At 38.1% G+C, this 13,200-nt stretch overlaps 1 protein-coding gene across 1 annotated transcript in view; it reads left to right on the top strand.

The window, feature by feature from the left end:
* CMC1 (C-X9-C motif containing 1) overlaps window positions 1-13,200 on the top strand; it is a 64,650-nt gene continuing 51,450 nt past the window's right edge. The window contains exon 1 of the mRNA XM_017868487.1: window positions 1-53. Within this exon, the coding sequence (XP_017723976.1) occupies window positions 11-53 (43 nt within the window). The 5' untranslated portion in view covers window positions 1-10. The remainder of the gene's footprint in view (window positions 54-13,200) is intronic.

The following is a 13,200-nucleotide window of genomic DNA, read 5'->3' as shown; positions in this document are numbered from 1 at the left end:
CCCTAAAATAATGAGAGAAAAGGCCAAAGAGAGGTGTTCTGAACAAGTTCAAGGTAAGATTCAAATATTCATGTAAAGATCACATTTATTTTTAATAATATGATCTGAATGTAATCCTTAGCCCCAGAATCAAGTAGTCAATGAATTAATATGTATGAATTGCTTCTCACCCTTTTGCTGAAATACCAGTATTTCAGCTTTCAGAACTTCCAGTAATGTTCAATTCATTTACAGTTTAAAAATATTTCCCTAAATTACTAGTAAGAAACATCTTTTTTTTTTTTTACCCTCAGAGGTACAGTTATATCCATAGAAAAACTTGGTATGAGTAATTTGGAGAAACAAGTTATTCTGATGATTTTTATAGGGGAGGAAGAAACATCAGATCTATCCTATACCTGTGATTTTCTTTGGTGTCATTACTGAATTGTTAATAGAATCCCGATAGGACTTACAGTGAGTCTGGGGTTTTTGTTTTGTTTTACATTTCCAAGTGGAAGATATTTATGTAAATACATAAACTAGACAGCTACACATGTATGTTTTCTTTGGAAAATGTTTTAACATGAAATACTCCTGTAGATCTAGAGACATCAGTGATTAATGTGCAATATTCTACTGAAACATGTAAACAAAGCAGTGAAAGGTAAAAAGTGAGGCCATAATACATTTGTAAATGATGAGTTATTAGAAAAGCACATGGCAATATCACTGTAGAAATATCTTTAAAAAAATTCTACCTCTTGGATGGGCCATCAAAAAGAAGTAACAAAATTTTATGGACATAGGCGATTTTCCTGGCTTGACTTCTTCAGCTTCTGTGTGGTCATCTTTGTTGAGGGAACACAATAATTTTTAGCGAGGGTGATGGGCTGCACTTCCACTGCAAGCTTCTCTACAGGGGAGCAGAGCTGTGTCAACTCTAATTTCAGGACTGGGTCAATAACATTTGGATACTAGGAATGCTTTTGTTCCCTTCCCTGTCCTCTGCCCTTAGAGAGGACCTTTGCAATTGATGAGTGGAGGCAATAAAATAAGAGTAGTTCTTTGAACTCAACAATGTGTGATGGTCATTTTTGTTTCTTCATAACTTATTATGACCTATCCATTTTAAAACTCATATAAATAACCATCCTCTGGTTTTACTCTTGCTTTCCTGTGAATTAGTTTAATAGTTTAATCAGAGTACCTTTCTTTAACACCTACCCCCAGGTGTCTTGAGAAGTCAACCTATTGACACCTGCAAGTAGTGCATGTATGGCATTGGCAGGTGTCATGTTTATGGTCACAAGAGGTACAATGTGCACATTCCTCATAGAGCTTAAAAAATGTATATCCTGATTCAGGTGAGGGGAGATAAAACTTAAAACTCTATAATAAAGTTGTAGGGCTTTTATTGCTAGGAAAATTTACTTATTACTGATATATCAGTCTGAAGTTATACATATAAGTTGTATTTATGCTGTCATGTAGCATATTATCTTTATACCTGGAATGAAAGAAAGCTAGCTAACTCAATTACAGTTTAAATTTTACTGACATAATTCCAAGGAAAATGCAGAATGATTGTATGACTTTGGGTTTCAGAACTGTCTTTCGTTGTCTCTTAGACAATGAAACTTTGTTTTGGTTTTGAAATGAAAGAGTAGAGTATAACTTTAAAATATTTATTTGTGTTACAAAACTAGTGTTTTATAATGGTACAGAAAATAAGTGTTTAATTTTCACTTCATCAAAAGTTGTTTAGGATGTTGATGTAGTTAAGTTTTTGCTTTTTCAATATAGTTAAGTTTTCTGAAGACTGAAAGCATCTTAAAATCTGTGATTCATTTGGATTATTTAAATGTATTCATCTATATTAGAATGTAATAACATAATTTGAATTTCTTTTAGATAATTATATATTGATTTTTTAGGCCATATGATTCAAAACAATGTTTTAGAATCTAAAATTGATGAGAGAATCAGAAGTCTATTTTCTAACCATATAAATTAGGAAATGATATACATTAGAATTATTCAAGCAGCAAAAGAAAACTTCATTTAAACTGAACAGTAAGACATAATTTAGAATCGAGACATTTCCATTGTAGTTTATTTACTGTTTATAGCTTTTGTTTTATTAAATAATTATAGGATTTTATGTAAAAGCATTATGTATGCCAATTGTATGGTTCTTAGATAAAAGATACAGGAATTTTAATAAGTGGTCTGACTTTCTGCTGAATGCCTAAAATATGATTATGTAGGAAAGCTTTTCCGTTAGATTTTTTTTTTAAACGTCATTTCAACCCAGCTGATCATAAGAATTGGGTCAGACTGTCAGCAACTTAGGTTTGTGAAGGGAATGGAACAGCTTTTCCATGGACAAAGAGAAATGAAATCACTTTCAATGAAAGAAAGATGCCTCATTATAGTCACCAACAGCAGTTATTGACAGCTACACTTCCTATTAACAAGGAGCATTTAACTAAGAGTTTGGCTGTTGGATCTTTGGACTTGATCTAATTTGCTAGCATTAATTAGTTTCTTTTGAGCACAGACACTTGGTGCTCACAGCTATAGATCTGGAGGGCTAATTAGGATAGAAAATTGAACAGAATTGGGTAAGGCATTAACTTTCAACCATTACCAGCTGGGACACTGATAAAGACCACAGAGTCCAAATGTTACCTATTGATGTGAGGAGTACCCTAATGAATATCAATTTCAGCCAGGTTGCTATATTCTTACTAGTTGTCTCTTCATTATAATTTTTTAACCAGCTTACATTATACTCTCTTTATCTATACACCATTGGTTTTTACTTACTGTACACTGAATTAGTCTGAGTTGCATATTTCACCTAACGTTTAAATACAGTTAAAATTTGTCTTAAGCAGTAGATAACATTTAGAATGTTTCATCATTATATACCCTTGTAATTCTAAAATTTAATTTTAATCTGGAATTACATGATTCTAATTCTACAATGAATTTGTGTAAGTTCCAGTAATATGCCATTCCAATATAATGAAAACTATAACGTAATACAAAAAAATTTTAGCTTTTGGGTGACAATTAGTTTTCATATTATTCAAATGGTGTCGACTCTTGAATCTTGGTCTTTATAAAATATATTTTTAACAATGTAAAGTAAGAAACACGAAAATATATGGTTTCTTTTTTTCCCCCTTTTTCTTTGAAATGGAGTCTCACTATGTTGTGCAGGCTGGTCTCCAACTCCTGGGCTCAAAGAAGTCTTCCGCCTTTGCCTCCCAAAGTACTGGGATTGCAGGCATGGACTACTGTGCCTGGCCTATGTTTCTTTTTGAAGAGAAGAATAGTGCTTAGCACCTTTCCTTTTTGAACTTTGATTTGATTTGAAAAGGTGGCTTGACTTAGAGATTAGAAAGGAGAATCCTGATCTTGCTATTGGGGAAACTTTGACAAGATTATAAACTCTGTTGGTATCAAAAGAAAAGTTATTGATTTAAATATAAAATTTAATTTTATAGTATTCTTTCCTTGCTAGTGATATTATTGGCAGTGAATAAAGCCGCTAAAATAAATGACTGAAGTATACTGGTAGACAGTAACACAGTGAACACTGAGTACATTGGGAATGGAAGTGAAGGAAAACTCTAGAATGGCCAAATCGCTTTCTTACTTCTTCCCACTTTCCTCACCTTCCAAAAGCCAAAACAGTAATATCTCACCAACTGTAATGATGAAATCATTACTTTTTCTTGGATCTAGGAGTTAGCACCTTGTGTCTTAGGGAAATGGTTTGACAAACTCTGGATTTCAACTTTGTGTCTTTTTCTAGCTGTTTGACTTCACTAATTTAATGATTTATATTTTCTATGTTAGTAATGTTTAAAAAATAATGTTTGCCGTATATAAGTAAAGTATGCATACTAGTATTATACATTTTTCTCTGTAAGAGGAAGAGTCACTGAATTATATAGTGTTTTGTAAAATTCCTCATTATATTTCTTTGCTTTTTTGAAGTGCATAGTTGACATTTGCTATAAAGTCTCTATATTAGATAATGTCGTTTGCTTTAGAAATAATAAGAGCCTTTTCTCTTTTTTCCTTTTGCTGTCACAGGTAAAGACAAAAAAGTATTTCGTCATCAGGGATGGGTTGGAACTTTCTTTAACCTAGCTGTATTCTTTTACTGACTCCTTTCATCCCTTGGGCCTTGTTTTCCCTTATTTTAATGTTCATTTTGTACTTATGTTGCAGTCTTTATGATCTGTTGTCCAATAAGTGAGATATAGCTCTGAAAGAATTATATAAAGTACAAGGAAGCATGGGTTATTTGTTTGTTTGAAACATCACAGAGCTGTAGGTAAATAACAAAGAAACTTGATAAAATACCCTGTTCTGTCAATCACACAGAACTGAAGTATGTTCTATTTTGTGAAATTCCAAAGATAAGTGAATAAACAAAAAAGAATCAAGTTAAGCATGCTTAGAATGTTCTTTAGGAAGTTTACAGGCAGATAATTATCAAAACAACATTGAAATAGGTTGCAGAGCTGCAGACTATATACATGGTCAAAGTAATCAATCTTCTGTCCAACTGTGTTACTTGAAGCTGCCAAAAACCTGCCTTTTTATTTGTTGTTTGAGGTGTACCACTCTTATTACATGTTTTTTTGTCGTTAACCAGTTCACTAGTATTAACTAATGCTGAAGTGGATGTGCAACACATCTTGAGACTAGTTTGGATATATTAAAAGGAAAATAATCACTGCATATGATGAATAGCTGTTATATATGAGTATATTATACAGTCTAAGAAATACAAGTAGATATAAGGCACAGTTTCTGCACTTTGGAATTACACTGGACTATGTTATGGGTTCCCAAGACCACCATTGGATTGGTTGATTCACTGGGAAGACTGACAGGACTCAGCATATAATCCTATTCATAGCTAAAATGTATTACAGCAAAAAGATACAAAGCAAAATCAATAAAGGGAAAAGGCATATGCGAAAGTTCAGAAGAAACCATGGGATAAGCTCCATGAGTCTTCTCCTGGTAGAGTCACTCAGGGTGTGTGTGATTTCTCCAGCATTGGATTGTGACAACACATGTGAAATGTTGTCTACCAGGGAGGCTCATTAGAGACTCAGTCCCCAGAATTTTTATTGAGAGTTGGTCATTTGGGAACCCTCTGCCTAACATGTACCAAAATTTCAGATTCCCAGAAGGAAAGCAGGTGTTCAGCATAAACCATATTGTTTGCACAAACAGTTTGGGCACAGTGAGCCACTCTTATTAATTAGGAAATGGTGGGGACACTCCCAAGATCCGAGTTCTCCGATGCCACCTAAGGGCCAATCTTGCAAGCAAGCTTTTTAAGGATGGCAGTGTCATGCCTGCTATGTTAACTCTTTTCTGCACATGGACATAATAAAAGTTACTTAGCAGTAACTATTTATGTATGCCTATCATGCCTGATGTTATGCCAATGGAATCATGAATAATAGGCTTATATCAATCATAAATACAGCTGAATTATTTTAAAAATAACTGAACAGGCCGGGTGCGGTGGCTCAAACCTGTAATCCTAGCACTTTGGGAGGCCAAGAAGGGCAGATCACGAGGTCAGGAGATCGAGACCATCCTGGCTAACACGGTGAAACCCCGTCTCTACTAAAAAATACAAAAAACTAGCCGGGCGAGGTGGCGGGCGCCTGTAGTCCCAGCTACTCGGGAGGCTGAGGCAGGAGAATGGTGTAAACCCGGGAGGCGGAGCTTGCAGTGAGCTGAGATCCGCCCACTGCACTCCAGCCTGGGCGGCAGAGCGAGACTCCGTCTCAAAAAAAAAAAAATAAATAAATAACTGAACAAAGTATATAGCAGTCCTTCTTATCTGTGGTTTCACTTTCCATGGTTTCAATTACCTGTGCTCAACTGAAGTTCTAATGTTATCATTTCATATCATCATCATAAGAAGGGTTAGTATAATAGGATATTTATAGTACAATAAGATATTTTGAGAGAGACCACATTCACTTAACTTTTATTGTTATAAACATTCTATTTTAGTAGTTGTTGCTACTCTCTTACTGTGCCTAATTTATAAATCAAATTTTATCAGGGGTACGTATGTAGAGGAAATAAACATAGTACATGTAGGATTTGGTAGCATCTGCAGTGTCAGGCATCCACTAGGGGGCTTGGAACGTATCCCCCATGCATAACAGGGGACTACTGTACAATGGTTATTACTTATTGATCCAGTGGTTCTCAGTTGTATGTGTTAGCTCATATGCTCATTATCAGACTCAATAGCTTATTATGATTACCTTGTTTCTGAAAACAGGACAGTTTTGCAGTAAAACTGTGTGTAGTTGGATATAAATACCCTTGAATAAAATGGCTAGTTTTCTTCTCACAGAGGAAGATGCAGTATATTTGGTTTTAGAAGTAAATGAAATTTTACTTCTAAGTTCTGGGATACACATGCAAGATGTACAGGTTTGTTACATAGGTAAACTTGTGCTATGGTGGTTTGCTGCACCTATCAACCCATCACCTAGGTTTCTTTTTTTTTTTTTCCTTTGAAACCGAGTCTCTCTCTGTTGCCCAAGCTGGAGGGCAGTGGTGCAATCTCAGCTCACTGCAACCACTGCCTCCTGGGTTCAAGTGATTCCCCTGCCTCAGCCTCCCAAGTAACTAGGACTACAGGAGCACACCATGACGCTGGCTAATTTTTATATTCTTAGTAGAGATGGGGTTTCGCCATGTTGGCCAGTCTGGTCTCAAACTCCTGACCTCAGGTGATCTGCCCACTTTGGCCTCCCAAGTCCTGCGACTGCAGGTGTGAACCACTGCACCTGGCCAATCCATCACCTAAGTATTAAGCCCAGCATGCATTAGCTGTGTATCCTGATGCTTTCCTTCCCTCGCCCGTCAGCAGTAGACTCCGGTGGAGTGTTTGTTCTCCCTCTCCCTGTGTTCAGGTGTTTTCTCATTGTTCAGTGCTCGCGCCCACACGCTTATCAAGTTGAGATCATGTGGTGATTGGTTTTCTGTTCCTGCGTTAGTTTGCTGAAGATATATGAACTTCGCAACTCATCCATGTCCCGTGCATCTCCATGTCGCCATTCGTTTCTTTTTATAGGCTGCATAGTATGTTCATGGTAAGAGAAGATACCCGTGGCTCACATTTAGATAGATCTGGTACTAGATCACAGAAGGATAGGAGCATATTGGAGGTCTATCACGGATGGGCATTTGGGCTGATTCCATGTCTTTGCTGTTGTGAATAGTGCTGCAATGAACATACGCGTGCATATATCTTTATAATAGAATGATTTATATTCCTTTAGGTATATACCCAGTAATGGGATTGCTGGGTCAGATGGTGTTTCTGGTTTTAGGTCTTTGAGGAATCACCACACTGTCTTCCACAGTGGTTGAACTAATTTACATTCCCACCAACAGTGTAAAAGTGTTTCTATTTCTCCACAGCCTCACCGCATCTGTTGTTTCTTAACTTTTTAATAATTGTCATTCTGACTGGCAAGAGATGGTATCTCATTGTGATTTTGATTTGCATTTCTTCAATGACCAGTGATGAGCTTTTTTTCATGTTCATTGGCAGCATAAATGTCTTGAAAAGTGTCTGTTCATGCCCTTTGCCCACTTTTTAATTGTTTGTTTTTTCTTGTAAATTTGTTTAAGTTCTTTGTAGCTTCTGGATATTAGACCTTTGTTAGATGGATAGATTGCCAAAATTTTCTCCCATTCTTTAGGTTGTCTGTTCACGCTGATGATAGTTTCCTTTGCTATGTAGAAACTCTTTATTTTAACAAGATCCCATTTGTCAATTTTTGCTTTTGTTGCAATTGGTTTTAGCATTTTTGTCATGAAATCTTTGCCCGTGCCTATGTCCTGAATGGTATTGCCTAGATTTTCTTTTTTTTTTCTTTTTTTTTGAGATGGAGTCTTGTTCTTTCACCCAGGCAGGAGTGCAGTGGTGTGATCTCAGCTCACTGCAACCTCCGCCTCCCGGGTTTACGCCATTCTCCTGCCTCAGCCTCCTGAGTAGCTGGGACTACAGGCGCCCACCACCACGCCCGGCTAATTTTTTGTATTTTTAGTAGAGACAGGGTTTCACCATGTTAGCCAGGATGGTCTTGATCTCCTGACCTTGTGATCCTCCTGCCTCGGCTTCCCAAGGTGTTGGGATTACAGGTCTAATTACGCATGAGCCACTGCACCCGGCCTAGATTTTCTTCTAGTATATAGTTTTGGGTTTTACATTTACGTCTTTAATCCATCTTGAGTTCATTTCTTTGAGACGGAGTTTTACTCTTGTTGCCCAAGCTGGAGTGCAATGGCATGATCTCAACTCACTGCAACCTCTGCCTCCCAGGTTCAAGCGATTCTCCTGCCTCAGCCTCCCGAGTAGCTGGGATTACAGGCATGTGCCACTATACCCAGCTAATTTTTTGTATTTTTAGTAGAGATGGGGTTTCACCACGTTGGGCAGGCCGGTCTTGAACTCGTGACCTTGTGATTTGCCCACCTCAGCCTCCCAAAATGCTGGGATTACAGGTGTGAGCCACCACGCCCAACCGAGTTAATTTTTTTTTCTTTTTTTCTTTCTTTTTTTTTTGAGATGGAGTCTCACTCTGTTGCTTAGGCTATAGTGCAGTGGCATGATCTCGGCTCACTGCAGCCTCTGCCTCCTGGGTTCCAGTGATTCTCCAGCCTCAGCCTCCTAAGTAGCTGGGACTACAGGCATGTGCCACCACACCCAGCTAATTTTTATATTTTAATAGGGACGGTGTTTCACCATATTGACCAGGCTGCTCTAGAACTTCTGACCTCAAGTGATCCACCCGCCTCAGCCTCCCAGTTGAGTTAATTTTTGTATAAGGTATAAGGAAGGGGTCCAGTTTCAGTTTTCTGCATATGGCTAGCCAGTTGTCCCAGCACCATTTATTAAATCGGGAATCCTTTCCCCATTGCTTGTTTTTGTCAGGTTTGTCGAAGATCAGATAGTTGTAGATGTGCAGTCTTATTTCTGAGTTCTCTATTATGTTTCATTGGTCTATGTGTCTGTTTTTGTACCAGAACCATGCTGTTTTGGTTACTGTAACCTTGTAGTGTAGTTTGAAGTCAGATAGCATGATGCCTCCACCTTTGTTCTTTTTGCTTAGGATTGTCTTGGCTGTACGGGCTCTTTTTTGGTTCCACATGAATGTTAAAATAGTTTGTTCTAATTCTGTGAAGTTTTTCTAATTCTGAATTCTAGTGGATGCTTAACAATGGTAGTTTAATGGAAATAGCATTGTATCTATAAATTATTTGGGCAGTGTGGCCATTTTCACGATATTGATTCTTCCTATCCATGAGATGGAATGTTTTTCCATTTGTGTCCTCTCTGATTTCCTTGAGCAGTGGCTTGTAGTTCTCCTTGAAAAGGTCCTTCACTTTCCTTGTAAGCTGTATTCCTAGGTATTTTACTCTCTTTGTAGCAATTGTGAATGGGAGTTCATTCATGATTTGGCTCTGTGCTTGTCTATTGTTGGTGTATAGGAATGCTTGTGATTTTTGCATATTGATTTTTGTATCCTGAGACTTTGCTGAAATTGCTTATCAACTTAACGAGCCTTTAGGCTGAGACAGTGGGGTTTTCTAGATATAGGATCATGTCATCTGTAAACAGAGACAGTTTCACTTCCTGTCTTCCTGTTTGAATAACTTTTATTTCTTTTTCTTGCCTGATTGCCCTGGCCACAACTTCCAATACTGTGTTGAAAAGAAGTGGTGAGAGAGGGCATCTTTGTCTTGTGTTTGTTTTCAAGGGGAATGCTTTCAGCTTTTGCTTATTCAGTATGATATTGACTGTGGGTTTGTCATGAATGACTTTTATTACTTTGAGGTATGTTCCATCAATACCTAGTTTATTGACAGTTTTTAACATGAAGGGATGTTGAATTTTATTGAAGGTCTTTTTTTGCATCTATTGAGATAATCATGTAGTTTTGGTCTTTAGTTCTTTTTATGTAAAGAATTGGTTTATTGATTTGCATGTGTTGAACCAGCCTTGCATCCCAGAGATGAAGGTGACTTCATCATGGTGGATAAGCATCTTGATGTGCTGCTGGATTTGGTTTGCCAGTATTTTAATGAGGATTTTCACATTGATCTTCATCAGGTATATTGTCCTGAAGTTTTTGAAGTTTTCCTTTTTTTTTTTGAAATGGAGTCTTGAAATGTCACCCAGGTTGGAGTGCAGTGGCATGATCTCATCTCGCTGCAAACTCCATCTCCCAGGTTCAATCGATTATCCTTGCCTCAGCCTCCCAAGTAGCTGGGATTACAGGTGCCCACCACCACTCCTGGCTAATTTTTTGTGTTTTTAGTAGAAATGGGGTTTCACTATGTTGGCCAGGCTGGTCTCACACTCCTGACCTCGTGATCCACCCACCTTGGCCTCCCAAAGTGCTGGATTACAGGTGTGAACCACCACTCCCAGCCTTCTTTTTTTTGTTGTATCTCTGACAGATTTTGGTATCAGGATGATGCTGGCCTCATAAAATGAGTTAGAGAGGAGTCCCACCTCTTCAGTTGTTTGGAATAGTTTCAGAAAAAATGGTACCAGCTCCTCTTTGTACCTCTGCTAGAATTCAACTGTAAAACCGCCTGATCCTGGGCTTTTTTTTGGTTGGTATGCTATTTATCACTGCTTCAATTTCAGAACTTGTTATTGTTTTTTTGTTGTGAGCATTTAGTGCTATCAATTTCCCTCTGAACACTGCTTTAGCTGCATCCCAGAGATTCTGGTATGTGGTCTTTTTCTTCTCTTTGGTTTCAAATAACTTATTTATTTCTGCCTTGATTTCATTGTTTACCCAGGAGCCATTCAGGAACAAGTTGTTCAATTTCCATTTAGTTGTGTGGTTTTAATGAATTTCTTAATCTTGAGTTCTAATTTGGTCCGAGAGACTGTTTGTTAAGATTTCAGTTATTTTCCGTTTGCTGAGGAATGTTTTACTTCCCAATTATGTGACAGATTTTAGAGTAAGTGTATTTGGTGATGAGAAGAATGTATATTCTGTTGATCTGGGGTGGAGAGTTCTGTAGATCACTGTCAGGTTCACTTGATCCAGAGCTGGGTTAAAGTCCTGAATATCTTTGTTAATTTTCTGTCTCGATGATCTGTCTAATATTTAGAGTGTTAAAGTCTCTCACTATTATTGTGTGGGAGTCTAACTCTCTTTATAGGTTTCTAAGAGCTTGCTTTATGAATCTGGGTCCTCCTATTTGAGTGTATATATATTTAGGATAATTAGCTCTTCTTGTTGAATGGATCCCTGTACCATTATGTAATGCCCTTCTTCGTCTTCTTTGATCTTTTTGGTTTAAAGTCTTTTGACAGAAAGTAGGATTGCAACTTCTGCATTTTTCTGCTTTCCATTTGTTTGGTAAATTGTCCTCTATTCCTTTATTTTGAGCCTATACGTGCCTTGGCATATGAATACAGCACACTAATGGGTCTTGACTCTATCCAGCTTGCCATTCTCTGTCTTTTAATTGGGGGCATTTAGCCCATTTACATTTAAGGTTAATATTTTTATATGTGAATTTGGTCCTGCCATCATGATGCTAGCTGGTTATTTTGCTGACTTGTTGATGTGGTTGCTTCATAGTGTCATTGGTCTTTGTACTAAAGTGTTTTTTTTTTTTTTTTTTTCTTCTTTTTTTTGTTTGTTTGTTTGTAGTGGCTAGTAACAGATTTTCTTTTCCATATTTAGTGCTTCCTTCAGGAGATCTTGCAAGACAGGTCTGGTGGTGATGAATTCCCCCAGCATTTGCTTGTCTGAAAATAATCTTGTTTCTCTTTTGCCTAGGAAGCTTAGTTTGGCCAGATATGAAATTCTGTGTTGGAAATTCTTTTCTTTAAGAATATGGAAGGCCCAGTCTCTTCTGGTTTGTAAGGTTTTTGCTGAGAGGTCCACTGTTAGTCTGATGGGTTTCCCTTTTTAGGTGATCTGGCCTTTCTCTGGCTGCTCATAATATTTTTCCTTCATTTCAACCTTGGAGAATCTGATGAGTATGCATCTTGGGGTTGATCTTCTTGTGGAGTATCTTACCGTGGTTCTCTGAATTTCCCTAGTTTGAATGTCTGTCTTGCGTTGTTGGGGAAGTTCTCCTGGATGATATCCTGAAGTGTGTTTTCCATCTGGTTTCCATACTCCCTGTCTCTTTGAGGTACCTCAATCAGTCATAGGTTCGGTCTTTTTACATAATCCCATAGTTCTTGGAGGTTTTGTTTATTCCTTTTCATTCTGTTTTCTCTGATCTTGTCTGCCTGTCTTACTTCAGAAAGATGGTCTTCAAGCTCCGAAATTCTTTCTTTCAGCTATTTATACTTATTGCAAGTTCTCAGGTTGTGTTTTTCAGCTCCATCAGGTCCTGTATGTTCCTTTCTAAACTGGTTATTCTGGTTAACAGGTCCTGCAATGTTTTATCATGGTCCTTAGCTTCTTTGCATTGAGTTAGAACATGCTCCTTTACCCCAGTGAAGTTTGTTATTGCCCATCTTCTGAAGCCTACTTCTGTCAGTTCATCCATCTCAGCCTCAGCCCAGTTCTGTGCCCTTGCTGGAGAGGTGTTGCGATCATTTGGAGGAGAAGAGGCACTCTGGGTTTTTGAGTTTTCAGTGTTTTTTAGTTGATTCTTTCTCATTTTCATGAGTTTATCTAGCTTCAGTCTTTGATGTCCTTTGGATGGGGTTTTTGTGAGGACTTTTTTGTTGATGCTGTTATGCTGTGTTCATTGTTACTGCTATGTTTTTTTTTTTTTTTTTTTTACAGCCCTCTTCTGTAGGGCTGTTGTGGTTTGCTGGGAGTCTGCTTCAGACCCTAGTTACCTGGTTCCCTCATGCATCTGAAGGTGTCACCAGTGGAGGTTGCAGAACAGCAAAGATGGCTGCCTGCTTCTTCCTCTGGGATCTTGGTCTCAGAGGGGCACTGACCTGATGCCGGTGGGAACGCTTCTGTATAAGGTGTCTGGCAACCCCCTGTTCGGGTCCCACCCAGTCAGGACACACAGGATCAGGGACCCATTTAACAAAGCACTCTGGCTGTCCCTTGGCTTAGGGCGTGTGCTGCTCTAGGGGGAATCCTACTCGTCTGGACTGCCCCAATTTCTCAGAGCCAGCAGGGGAAAGACTAAGTC

The sequence above is a fragment of the Rhinopithecus bieti genome, unplaced genomic scaffold (genome assembly GCF_001698545.2).
Source record: "Rhinopithecus bieti isolate Rb0 unplaced genomic scaffold, ASM169854v2 scaffold_60, whole genome shotgun sequence".
NCBI classification, from domain to species: Eukaryota; Metazoa; Chordata; class Mammalia; order Primates; family Cercopithecidae; genus Rhinopithecus; species Rhinopithecus bieti.
The sequence above is the reverse complement of the archived record's forward strand: the minus strand, read 5'-3'. Positions and strand labels throughout refer to the sequence as shown.